The 17,607-nt window shown below is 35.0% G+C and overlaps 1 protein-coding gene across 2 annotated transcripts; it reads left to right on the top strand.

Moving 5' to 3' along the window:
* Window positions 1-5,556: 5,556 nt before the first annotated feature.
* LOC139981788 (interferon-induced very large GTPase 1-like) lies at window positions 5,557-16,807 on the top strand. 2 transcript variants are annotated; one of them, XM_071994348.1, is made up of 4 exons: window positions 5,557-5,682; window positions 7,163-7,272; window positions 7,947-8,204; window positions 9,229-16,807. In XM_071994348.1, exons 2-4 carry the CDS (start codon window positions 7,206-7,208, stop codon window positions 14,151-14,153), a joined length of 5,250 nt encoding a protein of 1,749 aa, XP_071850449.1. In that variant the 5' UTR covers window positions 5,557-5,682; window positions 7,163-7,205; the 3' UTR covers window positions 14,154-16,807. The 2 variants fall into 2 exon arrangements, with proteins under 2 accessions (XP_071850449.1, XP_071850417.1); XM_071994316.1 differs by lacking the exon at window positions 5,557-5,682 and adding an exon at window positions 6,103-6,242.
* The last annotated feature ends 800 nt before the right edge of the window (window positions 16,808-17,607 follow it).

The following is a 17,607-nucleotide window of genomic DNA, read 5'->3' as shown; positions in this document are numbered from 1 at the left end:
GACTGAAGAAGCAGAGCTTTTACGAGCAGTCCCCATTTACGAAAGCAATAAACGAAAGAATAAATAGGATAAGTAAGAGGAAGAAGAAAAGAGAAAAGAACCAAAAACAAAAACAAAGAGCAAAGATCAAAGAAAAAGCAAGAAAGAAAGCACCACTGCTTATAATGACAATAATCGTTAAGTAAAAGCATTGAACACATTGGATGTTTTTATTGTGTTGTCTTATACTATTCCAGATTGTAACTCCAGAATTGATAAAAAAAAGTGGATGAGTCCTCTCGGATGTGATCAAATTGTAAGGAAGTTTTGACAAAAGCGTGTCGAGAAAAAGAGTGGCTCAAATATAGAATTTCATATATTAATATTGTCATTATTCTCTTCGTTAGAATTTTTTCACCAAGCAAATTGTTTGTGAGGAAAATAGTTTTGTAAATCTCCCTTTTCAACAAAAAACCTTTCTCATGCTCACTTGCCATAATGACGTCACCAACCCTGCTGCTGTGCTATTAATTCACACAATATTTTAACAATATGTGTCCCCACAATGTGTAAACACCTTCAAAATCAAGTAAGCGATGCACTTGAGAATTTCTGAAAAATGCATGTGATCAACTAGTAATCATATACGCATATTTGGCTACTTCATGATAATTCTGATGACAAAGTTAAACCACTGAACACTTAAGTGGAAAATACATTGAATGATGTACTGAATATTTTGCTATGTTTCTGCAATGCTGAATATGCTAATCAGTTTACAAATACCGCCATCACAACATTCACGGAGAGTCAGACTATGTCATTCAGTTAAAGAAAGCAAAGACTATGCATTAAAGTCTAGAGGGAGAGTCACACAATGTCATTCAGATAACGAACCCAAAGACAGGTCCGATGACGGAGCCACTCAAACCCGTTTGGAGTTGATGCATGTATCTACAACAGCACTCGGGATGAAACAAAACATAACATACCAAACCAAAACAATTTTTAATATAAAATAAAGAAAATTTCATCAATCCATTTTATTTACTTTCCTGATACAACGAGATATTAAATAAATATAAAAATGTAAAAAAAAAAAAAAACAGTATAGTATCGTGTGAACACATAAAAATTTTCACCTGCAACATTCGTGCTTTAAAAGAAAAAAGAATAATTTCATTATTTATTGTGAGATATTAATACTGATAAAACTAGATTACATCTTATAGGTGTATTATTTTATCATTTTACAGTTTCCACAATGTATAATGAGACCTGTATGCTCTAACATAACACAAAAAAGCATTCAGTTTGTGTTTCATTTAATTTGAGTGATAATTTTGGCAGAAACATACAAATTTGGACTCGTATTTACAAATCATTGAAATTGTAATTAATTTGTTTTTGTAGTTCCTTGTACCGTGGGCTCCTTTTTATTTGTAGATTATATTCGTACACAACTCATTGTAGTTGTGAACAGCTAGGGAATACTTTTCTTGACATGTATTTATGAAGAAAATAACATTTTTACAAAAGTATTTATAACGTATTGTTCTATTTTATTCTATTTTTTCATTATGTTTTTTTGTACATATTATAAGTCAGAGCTATTAAGATATTGGAATGATACAAAGCGCAATTATTACCATTGGACAGACATATAACCATAAGCCTATAAATAGTAAGGTAGAAAACGTTGCTTTCACGTTCATCCTTGGACGTTATAAAAGACATCTGAGCTGGGTTTGAAATTTCATGCCTACCATGTTTACTTACCAGGAACTCATACTGTAATATAGGCTGGGGAAAATTCGGTGATATACCTTTTGCGTAATATTTTATTAGTCATGCGGTTCCATTCTTTTATTACCTTATATTTTATATTTCGTTTTGATGCATCGTTGCACATTAGTGAAGCTCCATTGTGATACTGTTATTAAGCCTTTGCGCTGTATGTATACACAGTGGTTACACACGTATAGGCCTCTACATAACCGTTTGCCATATCCAAAAGAGATGTGGATCAGCAATACACGGTTAAAGAAATTCTAAAGTGCGTCTCAAGGGAATCATATTTTTAATGCAAAAAAACACCAATAATGTCATCAGTCAAAGCATTTATCCGATAAACTGCTGAATATTTCTGTGTGGTATATATTACTTTTAAAGTAGCAGTAAAATGCTTGCTAAAGTTTGAGTATGGGTGACAGTTTCTTTGGTATACTAAGAAGACAATATACGAAACAAAGCTATTATCTGAGTCTTGTGCATCTATACCATAGTATCACAATATGCCACTTGACAAGGATAAAGCCTCAAATCTCGTAACTCATGAATCTTTGATAAGGTGAAAATCAGGATATGTGGTTACCTACAGATATGTTCATATCAGCTAAGTTAGAACGATAAATTTACAGTTGAGGAAATACTGACAAACTTCTCACATTAAAACTGAAGCACACGTTGTTGTAAAATATTTACGTGGCCTTTTCTAACAACGGTTTAAAAATGCTTGGCAGAATTTAATAGAAATTACTCATTTCTGTAAGTCTCTATCAGTTGTGTCATATCAGGAATAATAATATTAATGGAAGTCTATATTTTGATATTTCGAGATTTCCTTTATTCACTTTCGCCTTTCATTCAAAACTATGCGTTTTAAGTTTTACTTGCTACTATTGAATCTCCAAATTTCGGAATATTTGGAATCAGTTATGCTCATGAGGATTCCATTCTCTGCGAGTTACATTCCAATTAGTGTACTGTTTAAAAATAATTGACAATTTATATATTTGTAATCAATATCAATATGTTCACAATTTGCTAGTTATGAACAAAGAAATTAATCAATTAAAAGCATTTTCTTTCTGTGACGTATTGATCCGACCTCAAATTTTGTTAAAATAAACCAAGCATCATCCGCTTAAGGAGAAATTATGATAAAATTGTTAGCTACATTTATTTAACATCATTTCAATATCATGAAACAATATCATACGTTTCGTGGGGTTGATTAATTTGAAATATCCAACAAGCTCCTTGGAGTTTATATTGACAAATATCTCTCTTGGAAAGATCACAATATGTATATCTCCATTAACATTTCAAATTGTGTTGGAATTATAAATCGCCTTTTTTACCTGCTACCTAGGAATATTCTTATTGTCCTTTACAGAACTTTTATTCTACCTTGCCTATCGTATTTAAATATTATTTGGGGCAGTACATATGCTTCTAAAATCCAACATATTTTTATCCTCCAAAAAGGGCCATTCGTTCTGTTTTAAGTAAAAAATATGTTCATCATCCAACTATGGTTTGTTTTTGTTTAAATGAACACCCTTTCAGTATGTGATATTAATCGTTACCACACTGGTGTTTTTATTTAAAACTGTTACAAGCTACTCTTCTTTCCATGTTAATAGTTTCTATAATGTATGTAATGACAGACACGTATTCGTATCCTACCCGTATACATGTAATTTTATATCGATTCCACGTTTTAGACTCACTTCCTTGCAACACAGTGTTCGTGTCCAATGACTTAATATCTGGAATTCACTCCACGATAATGTTATTAAATGTCTCCCAAATATTACTTTCTAAAGTGCCCTTAAAACATCATCTTAGTACCAAAAAGCTGTGTCTAACAATTTCTTGGTTCTGTTTTATAACATTTTACCTCTTAAATAGCTGTGATCCTTTCCTTTGTTTTTTTTTTCACTCGCTCTTGTTTTATTGTTTCATATTGAGACGTATTTTATTTTGTAAAGGGGTGTTCACGTTTATAGGCTTCTCCAAGCTTCTTGTGGGTACATGTCAGTCTCTTTCTCTTTAAAATTACTATGTTCTATGCATTCTTATATTGTTTATTTCAAAAGGGACAGAAATAAAGTTTTATGAATAAAGATGAATGAACAGGTACTTGCTACTAATTCATAAAATCTCCATATCATTGTTAAAGTTTGAAAAATATGAGTTTTGCTTGTCCCCGTCTTCAACACCTTCTGAGTTCTCTACTGGAAAGCTGTTGCTTGAACATTCGATCTTTGCCATACTAATTGCGAAATAATCTTATAAAACCAAGGTAAAGATTTTGAACTAATTAAGGCAGCAACAAGTATTTGTTGGTTCACAAAGGAGGCAACGAATTAACATTTCACAATTTTCTAACATTTCCAACATAAAGCATCACTCATGCTTGATCATTAAAGTATATGCTTTTTTAAGACTCATTCATCATGTTTGCATGATACAGTTTTACCGAGATAAACGTTCAAAAACATCAAATGACCAGAGACGCCACACGTTATCATGAATGACAGTCTAGACCGATTGGTTCTCAGAATTTGAATATCCTGTTTACTGTTGCAATATCGATCTATATGATCTTAAAATTTATACCAGTAAATCTCATAATACTGTTGTCTCTTCTGTTCATGGACCAATACCAGTTATATTCATGTTGTGACCATTATACTTTAGTGTATCCAAATATGATAACACGGTTTTAGCTCTCTATAACAAATTGTAAACGGAAATACCTCTTCATGTTCTTTAAAAAAAAAACTTTACAGTAAGAAACCCGCAGTGTTAGAGTAGCATCCAAAACTACAATCCCAAAGTGAAGATTACCGGTGTCGTCATCTAAATTAGCCACACTTTATTTAAATCTGTGGATAATTCCTAATTGTCTGACAACATGCTAGAATAACTAATAATATACATATTCATCTATTGAAAAAATACAAATATATGATACATAAGATTAACGTAGTCAAAGCAAAACAGGAAAAATAAGTCAATCAATAATATGAATGAAACTAAGTTAAAGACAACAAAAGATCAGTCATGATAAAAGATGATTCTTTAAGTTGGGACGTGAAAAAAAAAACCGAAGATATTAAAATAAGTACCAGCGGCAGGGCGTTCCTATGGTACGCCAAAACCGACAAAAATGCAAAAAACTGTATATAAACTAAGTCATTGTGTGTATCATTTTAATTTATAAATAAAGCAAGCTAGCCATTTATAAAGGTGGAGAATATATTATAATTAATAACAGATCCAAATTTCTGCCTAAAAAGGTGTAAAAGTAAGTTGGCCTGACGTTTCGATCCTAGCAGGATCTTCTTCAAAGGCTTTTAGCTTTGAAGAAGATCCTGCTAGGATCGAAACGTCAGGCCAACTTACATACACACATTTTCCTACAAGGGCTCTCTATAGTGGATAAGCAGTTTGCTATGTAGTTTTATTGTATTGCAGCCAAGCAAGAATGATCAGTGCTGCAGCTTTTATTGTGCAGGCAATATTTTCAATGTTTTGTAGAGATGGCAATAATGCATAGAGCACAATTTGGACGATAGTAGACACATTGTTACAGAATTGATCATCCAGCAAATTATTTCATAGCCGGTTCGTTACATTGTGACAAATAAGATTTGATGAACCGTGTCGATTGTTTACTCTTGCGTTTTGAACTTGTGTTGTATACGTATGACAAATGGGTTGCACTTGTATAACTGCACACACACATATGTAGGCTACACCGTGGACTGTTCGGTGTACCTTGCAATAAGGTGTTGTTTAACTCAGCATGCTTAATGACTATTGAACCAATGGTGGTAATATAGGGTAGTGCTTACAAAAATCTGACGGAAGAAATATCACTATCCATCGAATATGTCTAAAAAAATCGTGGTGAGTTTAGCTGGATTTTCTTTTCTAGACGTTCCTACATATACGTTTGTATAATTTTAATAACTTTGATAATTTGAATGATCAGTGCTGCAGCTTTTATTAAGCAGGCAAAACAATTTTCACTGTTTTGTAGAGATGGCCATAATGCATCAAGTACAATTTGGACGATAGTAGACTTATTTTTACAGACTTTTTCATCCATTAAATTATTTAATAGCCGGTTCGTTGCAATGTGGCAGATAAGATTTGATGAACCGTGTCGATGTAGCCTATATGTTTACTCTTGCGTTTGAACTTGCAAAATTTTGCTGGGTAAATATGAACTTTGAACGATAAATTCAAGCTACATTCTACTCACGTATGACAAACAGCTTACACATGTATAACTGCACACATATAAATAGGTTACACCATGTACTGTTCAATATCCCTTGCAATAGGGTGATTTTAAATCAGCACGCTTAATGACTATCGAACCAATGGTGATATTATAAGGTATTGCTTACAAAATCCGACGGAAGAAATATCACTATCTATCGCATAGGTCTAATAATATCGTGGTGAGTTTAGCTGGATATTCTTTTCTGGAAGTGCCGTGTTTAGTTTTAATATCTTTCGATCATATGAATTTGATCCGTTGATATAACTGTAAGGAAGATATGACTTGTAATCAAACCGAGAAAAGATCCATTAATATGTGAGAGGTTCCATAAACGTGGACGCCGGTTACGAATATTGAAATATCGAAACTTGGAAAAGAAATATTGAAGACTTTAAAATTACGTTATGGTAGTTAAACTTCGGGACAAAGAGAAAATTTCAATTTGGTATCACGTCATGAGACCTCAGATGCGCCATTTTGTTTTCGTAATACTGTGTAACGGATGATTGCTTTGCGGGGTATGATGTTTAGCTGCTATACAGTGCGTATTAGCAACGTGCAATTGAAAAAGGAAAACATGTAGGCCTAATTGGATTTTGTTTTGTTCCAAATGTGAGCGCCATTGAATAGTGCGACCTCATTATTTTTCAGTTGTTTTAGTTGTAAATCACCGGACGTATGGAGTCACATCTGTAAAAACAAAAGTTGTGCAATGATTGTTTTGTCAATTTGCCAGTTCGTCATAACGTCTTTATGTAATACATAAGCTAATAGGAACTGTGGAGTCGACTCAAAGAAATATTGAACACGTAATCTGGTTTACTCAAGAGCTATATAAATAACTATTTAATAAATGAAATGGTGACCATATTCTCTTCCGACTCTTCTTGTTCAATCTGTGACAGTTTGGTATAGGTTAATGCTCGTTTATGACTTTTACAAAATGTCAACCAATAAATGCATAGTTTACAATTTTATAGACGTTAATGATTATTTTGGCACCCAATGCGTTCATGGGTACTAACACTATGTAGTGTTGATATTCGGGTTTGGCAGTGTAATAGCATGTCCTAACGTGAAACAATCATCCCTCTGCAGTTGACGCTACACTGGAGTAATCTACACAATCCGTGAAGGGAAGATGGATGGAGAAGAACCGAGTGGAAGTCAACCTGCGAAGCGTCGAAAGACGTTTCACGAAGAGAACAGTATGTTATATAAACATATTTATAATCGGATGCATATGACATTGTGGTTTACCGCTAAGGTTTCAATCACTGTTGTGTTTATATTTCTTTTCTTTATTCCTTTATTAAGGTCCCGTACCAACATATGTCATGAATCTCCTCACTTGTTTTCCACACTGCTTGTTGACGTCAGTTTGCTATACTAACTACACTATAAAGTATTCGATCTTGGCTTTTCTAACGTTATTGGATATTTTACTACTAGAATGTTTCCTAAACTCTGTGATTATCTCTTTCTATGAAGATATGATGTTGAGTAATTTACAATTGGTTTCTGCTCACAAATTAATATAGCTTAATCCACTACCCATTAAATATTTTTTTAAGTCAACCAGGTAAAGTGACGATATTTCTTTTGAAAGTTATAGACTCGAGTTATCAACCATTAAGAACATAATTTTTTAGATCACGAATATTTCCCTGATAGTATAGACTTTACACATACGCAACCAGTCGCTTTTAGTTGCCGGACCTTGCCAAAATTGAGTAATTATCAACTCTTCAATCAACATACTATAAAAAATTAATATCTATCGCAGATGAAAATTGAAAATTATATAACGGGGTTGGTAAGTCATATTTGATCCCTATTTTGAGCTATTTGGCGATTGATAGAACGTTTTTCTTATTTACAGGTTCTCGATATTTGAATATGCTAACTGAAGTTGAAGCTGAACTTAGCACAGAAGATCTGGAGAAATTAGTGGATATAGCAAAACATGAGGATGAGAACTTTAGGTTTGAAGACACGGGTGTACAACCAAACGTTTTGGCAAACATTGGAAACAACGGGTTATTTACAGAGAATGATCTGTCATGGCTGGAAGCTGCTCTGATGAAGGTCCACACTCGTGATGCAGCTAACATTGTATGCAATTTTGCATACGGGAAAGGTAACGAAAACATGTTCAGCACATTATCTTTTTGCCTCGAATTGCCTCGAATCACTAACTTCAAAAGTGACTAGAATAAGCTATTATCCTCATAGAAATTCACCGACTCGATTACCACTAAAATATCGCTTCGAAAGCCATAAAACCCCGTGTAATGGTTCAATATGGTATTGTAATGCGGGGTGGGGAAGGGTATACTCGATACAATATTAGAATCCCGAACGTTTCAATTATTGGATATCACTCTCCGCCGTAACACGAAACAAAAACAGAATTTAAAGTAAATGCCTTCAGAAATAAACTTTGCATATACTGACTATTTGAAGAGAACTATCAGTTTACGTGACATTTTAATTTTACGGATACTTAGCTGCAGGGGCGTAGCCATTCTTTGTGGTGTAAGGGGGAAAGCCAAAGTTTGTTCTCAGTTTAAAAGTCAGGGAATTAAATATTGTACTAATACACATGTCATGACATTGCGACTGTTATGAATTGGAATAGGTGGGGGTGGCTGTCCGACGTCTTTTCTCTGGAGGTTTGTAACGGGAGTTCATCAAGAGGTCCTTAAGAGGGTGAACATGCGAAATGGTATTACCATCTTCGTAAGTTTACCAATATTCTTAATAAGACTTTGCGTGCTTGAGTTGTAAAATGTAAGAAATTTGGCAGAAGTTTGGGAGATGGGAGTATAGGCACGTGTGCCAATGCTCTTAGAAGCCTACGTCCTTTTACATATTAACGATATAAACAATTACAACTACCTAATATTACGTGTGGGTATAGGTGTACGCAGCTAACTCATATCCGACTGTCTTGTATTTATTAATAGCAACAGTCAAGTTGCAACACCTCCACCCTCCTCTGACATCTCCCCATCTCTGGTTTCGCTTCTGCTCAAATGAACAGCTCTAAATCCGTAAAATTGAACTGAATTTGAGCCTAGCCAATATCTATGTATACCTGCATGATTAAAATATAAATAATTGTTTCATAACTTTTTCGTTCTTTTCAATTGCCTATATAGCTGACAGCGACCATGATTTTCCGAGTGAACCAGAATCTTCGAATGATGGAGAGGAAGACGACCTACCAAAAACATTCGAAGATTTACTAGAATGCATCGGTTTAGTTGGTAAACATTATAACAAACTTACTCTGCAAGAGTTTCTTATTGTACGTGATTGTAGTACTAACACCAGTTTAATGCACACATTCTGGCAGAAAATCACTTCACTAGACCACAGGATTGTTTTATCTCAGAATCTTCTTCCAGAAAATATCAGTATGCGCGATTTCATTTTTAGTCTTCTACATTGTTCTGATGACTTTCTCAGACAAGATATTTTAGAGAAACTATCAGCCTGCCAGTTGGCAGTGCCTTTCCTCCTCCAAGGGGTAAGAGAAAAGAAACCTGAAATACTTGGTTGGGCTTGCCGTAGAATCGTCAAAAAATGGCAAGGACAAGATGATTCTATCTCCCTGGAAAAATCCATCATAACTCACCCAACATTTACTGTGGCCATTTTGCGAATTGGCGATGTGTATATCTCTAAGTCACAAATACTTAATCGCATGTTGTCTTTGTGTCAAGGATATGATTTACATCATTTTTTCTTAAATAGCGAAAGTGACAAAGTGAAGCCAAAATATTCACTAGGAACTGTTGAGAGCGTTTGGTTTCTTCCTCGGAAAGGCACAGAGAAAGAAACAATCAAGAATGTAACAACATTTCTAAATTTAAGAGGAGATTGTAAAGCTTTCCCGATCCAAACAGAGTTTTGTTGCAAAACAGCAGACTTGACCATAACATTTGTTTCAGAAGTAAACAAGGTAGATTCTGAAGGGTACGTTAGAAATATTAAAAGCGCGTCAAACAAATCTCTGTTCATCGATGTAACTGGAAAGGAGACAAATATCCCGGATATGAGACCCCTGTTAAATAGTCAATCGATACTTGTGGGGGAAACTCAAATAAACTGCCTTGAACAAAACTTATGTGAATTTGTAAGTCAATGCTACCGGCGAGGAAAAGCTTACGGTACACTGGAAAATGTGACTAAAATTTCAGACAGCGATATAGATTTTGATGACGCGAAAAATGAGAACCAAAATGCAAGGAAGCTCATCAAAGATATATTCCAGAGTATTCAGTTCAAAAGCTGTCTAGAATTCAAGAAGAAATGTTTCCCACTACAAGAATCATGGCAGGAGTGGGTGCAAATAGACAGAACTCGATTTGATTCAGAAAATATTAGGGAAGATTGGTCTTTTGAAAAACACAGAGAAAAGACCAATACAGGAAAGAAACACAAAAGAGAAACACAACTTCAAAATCACTTTTCACAGACGATGAAAATATTTTACAATGGTATAAAGGACACAGAAAACAACTTCGCTCGTTCTCAGTACATATTTTGTTTTCTTTATGACAAGATACAAGAATTAGTAAGTGAAGATACAACCAAAACTATGACAATAATCTCTAATGCAGAAAACAAAGACTCTGAAGAAGTAAATTGGTCAGACCTACAAGAAGCAGTTACAAGTTGTGAGAATAAAGATGCGTCTCATTCGACAAACCAGAACATTGACGATAAAACTAACGATGTTGTATTGAAGAAAATCAGATGTGGAAATTTAGGAAGTGAACATTTTCTAAGAGAGATGGGTCAACTGTACGAGGCATACATGGATATTTATGACAAACATGCCCTATCAAAGGAAACGGCTGATATACCTTTGTTTCCGTCGATAGCTACGAGTTTAGCTTTACAGATGCATCCATTTGAATTGATGGATGGTGACACTGGGTTTGTACCAATAACGTGGATTACCGCGGTTCTTGACAAAATGACAGAACATTTACAAGACCCACGGGTACTTGTAATTAGTGTCGTTGGTGTCCAGAGTAGTGGTAAATCTACCCTCCTTAACAGTATGTTTGGTTTACGGTTTCCTGTTCGCGCAGGACGTTGTACACGTGGTCTCTTCGCTCGATTTCTGAAAATTGAAGAAAAACTCGCAAAAGAGTTGGGTTTCAAGTATGTCATTATCGTTGACACTGAAGGAATAAAGTCTATTGACCACGATGACCATAGGTTTGATAATGAACTGGTCACGTTCGCACTTAGTATTGCTAACGTAACGATTTTCAATATAAGTGGCGAAAACATCGGTCCGGATGTGGCCGGTATTTTACAAATAGCTGCGCATGCGCTGATGCGGATGAAGGAGGTTGATTTAGAATGCAGATGTAAAATAGTTCAACAACGAGTATCCGATCTAACAGCAGCAGACAGAAATAAAGGAAGTGCGGACAAGATTAAAGAAACACTCGATGAGGCGACAAAGTTTGCTGCAGAAGAGGAAGGCTTGGAGGGTCGTTATAAGGAGTTTTCCGATGTTGTAGATTTAAAATTCGACGAAGATTTGCAGTACGTGCCAAGCCTATGGACCGGAGGAATGGCGCCCCCAAATCATATGTATGGAGAGAAAGTTATCAAAATAAAACGAGGACTCTTACAAGATGTCAGAAATAAAATAATCAATCCAGATTTAACCTTATCTACATTCACAGATCGCGTGAGAGATGTATGGAGCGCCGTTAAAGAGGAAAACTTTGTATTTAAGTTTAAGGACAGTGTCAGAGCTGTAGATTTGAATCAGTTCTGCCTCTATTATAATGAATGGATAGTGCAAATGAGACAAGCAATAATGGATAAATCTAATGGCTGCCTTCGCGGCGTCAAATCTGCAGTAGAAAAAGGTAACAGTGTTGAGTCATTGATACCACCTTTAGAAGATGAAGTGGAAAGGCAAAGCGAACTACTGAGAGATTTAGTAGAAAAGTACGTTTTAAACCATCCTCGCAAGAGCATGATTTCTAGACATAAACGAGGATTCCTGGAGGATGTTCATATTGCAGTGAAAGATGCAAGACAACAGGCACAACAAGGGATAACGGAAGAATACGAGATTAAGAAACTTGAACATAATTTGCCAAATCTGGGACCAAAATGGTTGGTGAGGATGATTACTGACGTCAAAGAAGTAGCAAGTACAACGGCAGTTACTGAGGAATTACCGCATGAAAATATATTCGATGTAGACAGAAATTATCCACGTAGCAACTATGTATATATCAGAAATGAACAAGAACTGTATGATTTGTGGAAAAAATGGACGAAAGAAATCAAACAAGAGAGTGGTATCACACAAATCCAAATATCGCCGTCTGATATTAAAACGTTATGTGATAAGTTATTGTTAAGAATGACACGGGATATGGCTATAGGGAGCGACATTCATAATTTATTATCAAAGGAAGGAGGAATAGAAAAACACATCGAGTTATCAGATTGTTCAAAGTACATCAATGATAAGCAGGTCAAGGGTTGGATTAGAAATAGAGCTACTACTCTCAAAGAAGATAAAGGCCCTAGTGAAAGAGAAAGCGAAACGCCGGAAAATGAAATAATTCAAAAGGAAAAACAGAAAGCTATCAATACCATGATACAGTCCATTAAGTCATCGATAGATGAGCTCAAGAGTCAAAACAGAAAACATTTTGATAGAAATGTTTTTCAATTGCTAGTGCGAAAAACACTAAAAAATCTTTCGAAAAAGACAGAAGGTGACATAAAACTACCAAATAGTTTAATTGCAAAAGGACTTATGCACTTGTGTGGTAGGGCATTTAATGAGGTTTTTCAGTATACAACGGTGAGTGATGATAATTACAGTAGTTATTTCTACTGGGAGGATTATATATTGAGACAAACATTTGGTAGTTTAATAACGCAAAGTGACGTAGAATACAACATTGCAGATATTCTTTATTACTACATTAAAATAGAATTAAGGAAAAAATATGAACATTTTATGAAGAATTTAGATTACAGTAAACTTACTAAACGATTGAGTTTACCTTGGGACGTCTTAGAATACGAAAGTCGACACGTGATTGAGCGCGATTGGTTCAGTGGTTTATTTTATGAACCTATGTTCGACATCATGGCATGGTCTGCTAGATACTGCGAGTTCTTAATGTCAACAGACAGTGATGGTATAGAAATGAAAGAAATTGATAGATTACTTGTAACTGTCCTCGACGATCTGGCCAAATTGGAGAACAATTTAAATAAACCTGTCTCATATCAAGACTGGATTGATCGTCTGTTAGAGACATTTAATATAGACTCATCAGTGCGATGTACATACGACATCTATGATAATCCTTGTCCTCTGGAAGTCTTTCGTCATTTAAAAGAGCTTATAAATAAATGGGATTCACGGGAGGAATACGACTATCCTAGATTAGACCGCTCATCCTTGAAAATAGCAGCAGGACTGTCGAATGTTTGTAAAGAAACCTGTCCAATGTGTGGTATGTTCTGTGATAATATTATGAAGAGTCATACAATACATTCTTCTCATTTACATCGCCCTAGAGGCGTGGCAAGAGAAACATACCCTGGTACTAATAGGCTGGTATTAGAGGATTGCTCTTCATCCATCCTACTTGCTGATGCAATGTGTACGATTACTGGTGAAGACTTCCTATGTAAAGATTACAAACAGTGTTACCCAGACTGGGAAATTCGTCCTTCTACAAATGATCCTGGTAAACTATTCTGGCAATGGATACTTGTGGAAAGTGCTTTGAGAGGATACCATATTCTCTCTCTTGACAAGTTCCCAACAAGCTGGCGTAATATTACCAAAGAAAATGCTTTAAAAAGCTTAATAGATGATAAACAATTAAAGACGGAGATGAGAACCAATCAAAATCAACACACTAAGGACGATAATGACGAACAGAAGCTTGTTGCAGAGGATGTTTCAGATTCTGAGGAGAGCACAGAAGCAGGTTCTGCGAGTTGTAATAGTCCCTCGGAGGATGAACCTGAACGTTCGTCAGATGATGAATCCGAAGTAGTTCAGTCATAAATTACACATAGTAGAAACGAAGTCTTGTAAAATATAATATCAAAAGATGGGAACGCGACTAATTTACTTCAGCCATTAAGTGTACAAATTATTAATAAAAACACACCTGGAAATTACATATTTTACGGCTCACACAATTTCAGTTTTGATTAACTGTGGAGGTTTATGATATAAAGAAAACACATCATAAATTCCGTGAACTTTCAACACAACACAGTAGCTCACTTGGATACTTTAAAAACAATATAATTTTGCCATTTTCAGAACAACAAACATGGAGGGGATGGTTTAAGTTTATAACTACAAGTTATGAATCTATCGCTACAAAATTCTTCATTTTCTCAATCAATATTCAGAGTAAATTTAACATTTTCATTTATAAGTCATAATCATAGAAAATATTCATGTATATATCACCTTTACGGGCTGCCATGGCGCGGACGGGCCCGGGACCGTAACCCGTCGGCCCTCTTTTTGAAGCCCTCATATTTCTTCAAGTATATTATATAATGTGAATATATTATTCTTCATCCCATACTTCCCTGGCCCCCTTATTGACCAAGGGCCCGGCACTAACCCTCTCTTTCTATTTTCATTTTATGCACAAGAATACCAAGAAAGTTTCGGTCGGCGGATGAATATTAAAGCATTCTTAACAACATATGAATGATATCTATGTGTCTGTTGCTGTGTCGATTGTCCGAAACAGTTCTCTTATGCTACTGAGTTTTAGGTCTTCCGTAAATGTTCCTCAATTAGAATCAACGGAAAATTAGTTTCATTTTCAGTATATATCAATTACCGAAAAAAAATCTTTATTATTCTAATGCACTGTACTGGGATCATGTAAATAACATTTTTTTTATCAAATAAAATAACTAACAAATGTACATATTTAATTCAATTTTTCCTCTTTAAGTTTATAGTAAAAGTAACATGTTCCAAAACTTTCAGCATATTGTTCAAAACAGTTTTAAGGTTTTCCGTATTTTTTCCATTGCATTTTTAATAAACGGAAATTAGTTCATTTTCTGTATATATTTACTACCGATAAATTTATTATTATGCTAGTTGACAATACTGGGATCATGTAAATACCTGAAAAATAAGTCGTAATCATAATGAATATTCATGTATAGATCACGTTTACGGGCCACCAGGGCGCGGACGGGCCCGGGAACGTAACCCGCCGGGCCTCTTTTTGAAGCCTTCATATTTCCTCATGTATATTATGCAAGTCGCAAAACATTATTCTTTATCCCAAAATTTCCTGGCCTCCTTATTGACCACGGGCCCTAACCCTCTGTTTCTATTTTCATTTTATGTACAACAAGTCGAAGAAAGTTCAAATCGGCTGATGAATATTAAAGCATTCTTAACAAAATATCCATTATATCTGTCTGTCGGTATGTTGTCATAATGATTGCTGTTTGGATTCTCGATTGTCCGAAAGTTCTCTTATGCTACTGTGTGTTAAGCTTTTCCGTCATTTTATCTCAAATATTGCATTTGACTAAACGGCAATAACTTCAATTTTCTGTATATATTTACTTTTGATAATTAATTATTATGTTATGTATTGTACTGGGATCATGTAATCATATTTTCATCAAATGAAACAACAACAAAATGTACATTTTCTTAATTCAATTTTTAATAAAAGTTACAAGTTCCAAGACTTTTAAAATAACGTTCAAAACAGCTAAGTTGTAATCCATATTTTGAATTTTCGTATAATGATAATTATGTTAAGAAGTACGTTGTGTGTAATTCGTGACATTTTCTTCGTGCACGTAACAGAACCACCACATCTGCCACGATACATAGTAAGTGTTGTACATATGTTGCTTTGTAGAAAGCTAATATTGGGAGAAATATTGTTAAGGCCTACAATCTTTTCCATTTATAATTTACCTTTACCTTTACCTTTCATTACCTTGAATTGAGATAAGGTAAATTGACTTGTTTTAATGTTCTTTGTTTAATGATTTTGAGATCGAAGAAATGACATTTGGGAATGATCACAAACCCAAACTGGTTGACATTTTGTCACAAAGGGGATGGGATTGTACAGGAGTTACAGGGGATGTGTTTCGACCATCCTCTTCACTCTTGTGCCAATTACTGAAAGGTCCTATTTTTACCTTTTGATAAATTACATATGCCTGTTTTTAATCTCAAATGACTACGTGTTATGCAGAGAAGGCCGTTTGTGAACGTTTTAGATGGAGATTGGGGATTTGGCAAATTAAATTTACAATCCTTCAAATGTTGTAGCCCTCCAGAAAATCTTCTTTCGCCGCTATTGAGTTTCAGAGAAAGTCGACTGTGTTTGAGGAGTAAACTTGATTGCCCTCGTGTTGGCTTTTCCGTGTAGAATTCAACTTAGTCATATAATCCTCAGCAAAGCATTACATTGTCTATTTGAACAATACATTTCGAGATGTTTTACTTATGTTTGTGTTCCTTTTGATATCCATGTAGTAAGCATTTAGAGTTTCAATGCACTTTTTAAAACAAATAACTTTAAGTTCCGTTCGACTTCAAATATAATTTTCGGTTAAACTGTGCATCACTACTGTTTATTATATTTCATTAATAATTCTGAAGTTACATGGTAATTAGAGAGTGAATCACAAAAACGTGAGTTATCTTGTGTTTATTTCTCTGTGTGCCCGTTTCATTGTGTAAAGCAAAGGAGGACCCAGGCCGACAATATCATGGTACCTATAATATTATCGTGGGAGATATGAAAACAATTTTCATCTTGCTACTGGATATGTAATCACAACGTATTTGGTGCTCCCATGTTCCCCAACGTGTGTTTATTTCCATGCACTACTTTTATCCGCACTATACCCGATCCCTCGATCTCCACCCCTGAAAATCTTAAAGTTTTTCAATAACGATAGGTGAAGGCGTTTTAACATAGGGTGAATTCCTGAACCCACTGGCTAAAAGGGAAATATACAAGTGTTGGGGGCCAATGGTACAGGGATGAGTGAAATGCTCTTGTAATTATAAAATGGGTGTATATGATTGTCACAAAACCGGAAGAGGGGCACATTCTGGCCCCTTGAAATTTATAATAAGCTATTTCTTGAAAGAGTAAATTTCGTAACAACCTGTGTTACCATAAAGGGACTGCATTAGCTACTCTTTAGCATATAGACAACAACATAAACCGGTAAAATAATCTTATGTTTATTTAGGTGTTATCACGGTGATAGATCATTTCTTTAATGTCATTTCATTTATTCAAAGAGCGCCACCGCTTAAAATACTATTCCAGTAGAGGACATTGTGACAATCACTTGAAAACACACATAACGTGCCCCCCCCCACCCCAACCCACCCATCCATCAAATTCAAGATAATGTTTCCATCTCTAGATAGAGTTGTTTAAATGTACCTGTTATTAACACAAACGGCGTCCCTTATTCGCAGTAGCGAT

Source organism: Apostichopus japonicus, chromosome 1 (genome assembly GCF_037975245.1).
Source record: "Apostichopus japonicus isolate 1M-3 chromosome 1, ASM3797524v1, whole genome shotgun sequence".
NCBI lineage: Eukaryota > Metazoa > Echinodermata > Holothuroidea > Aspidochirotida > Stichopodidae > Apostichopus > Apostichopus japonicus.
Note: the sequence above shows the minus strand (reverse complement) of the source record. Positions and strands in the feature narration are given on the sequence as shown.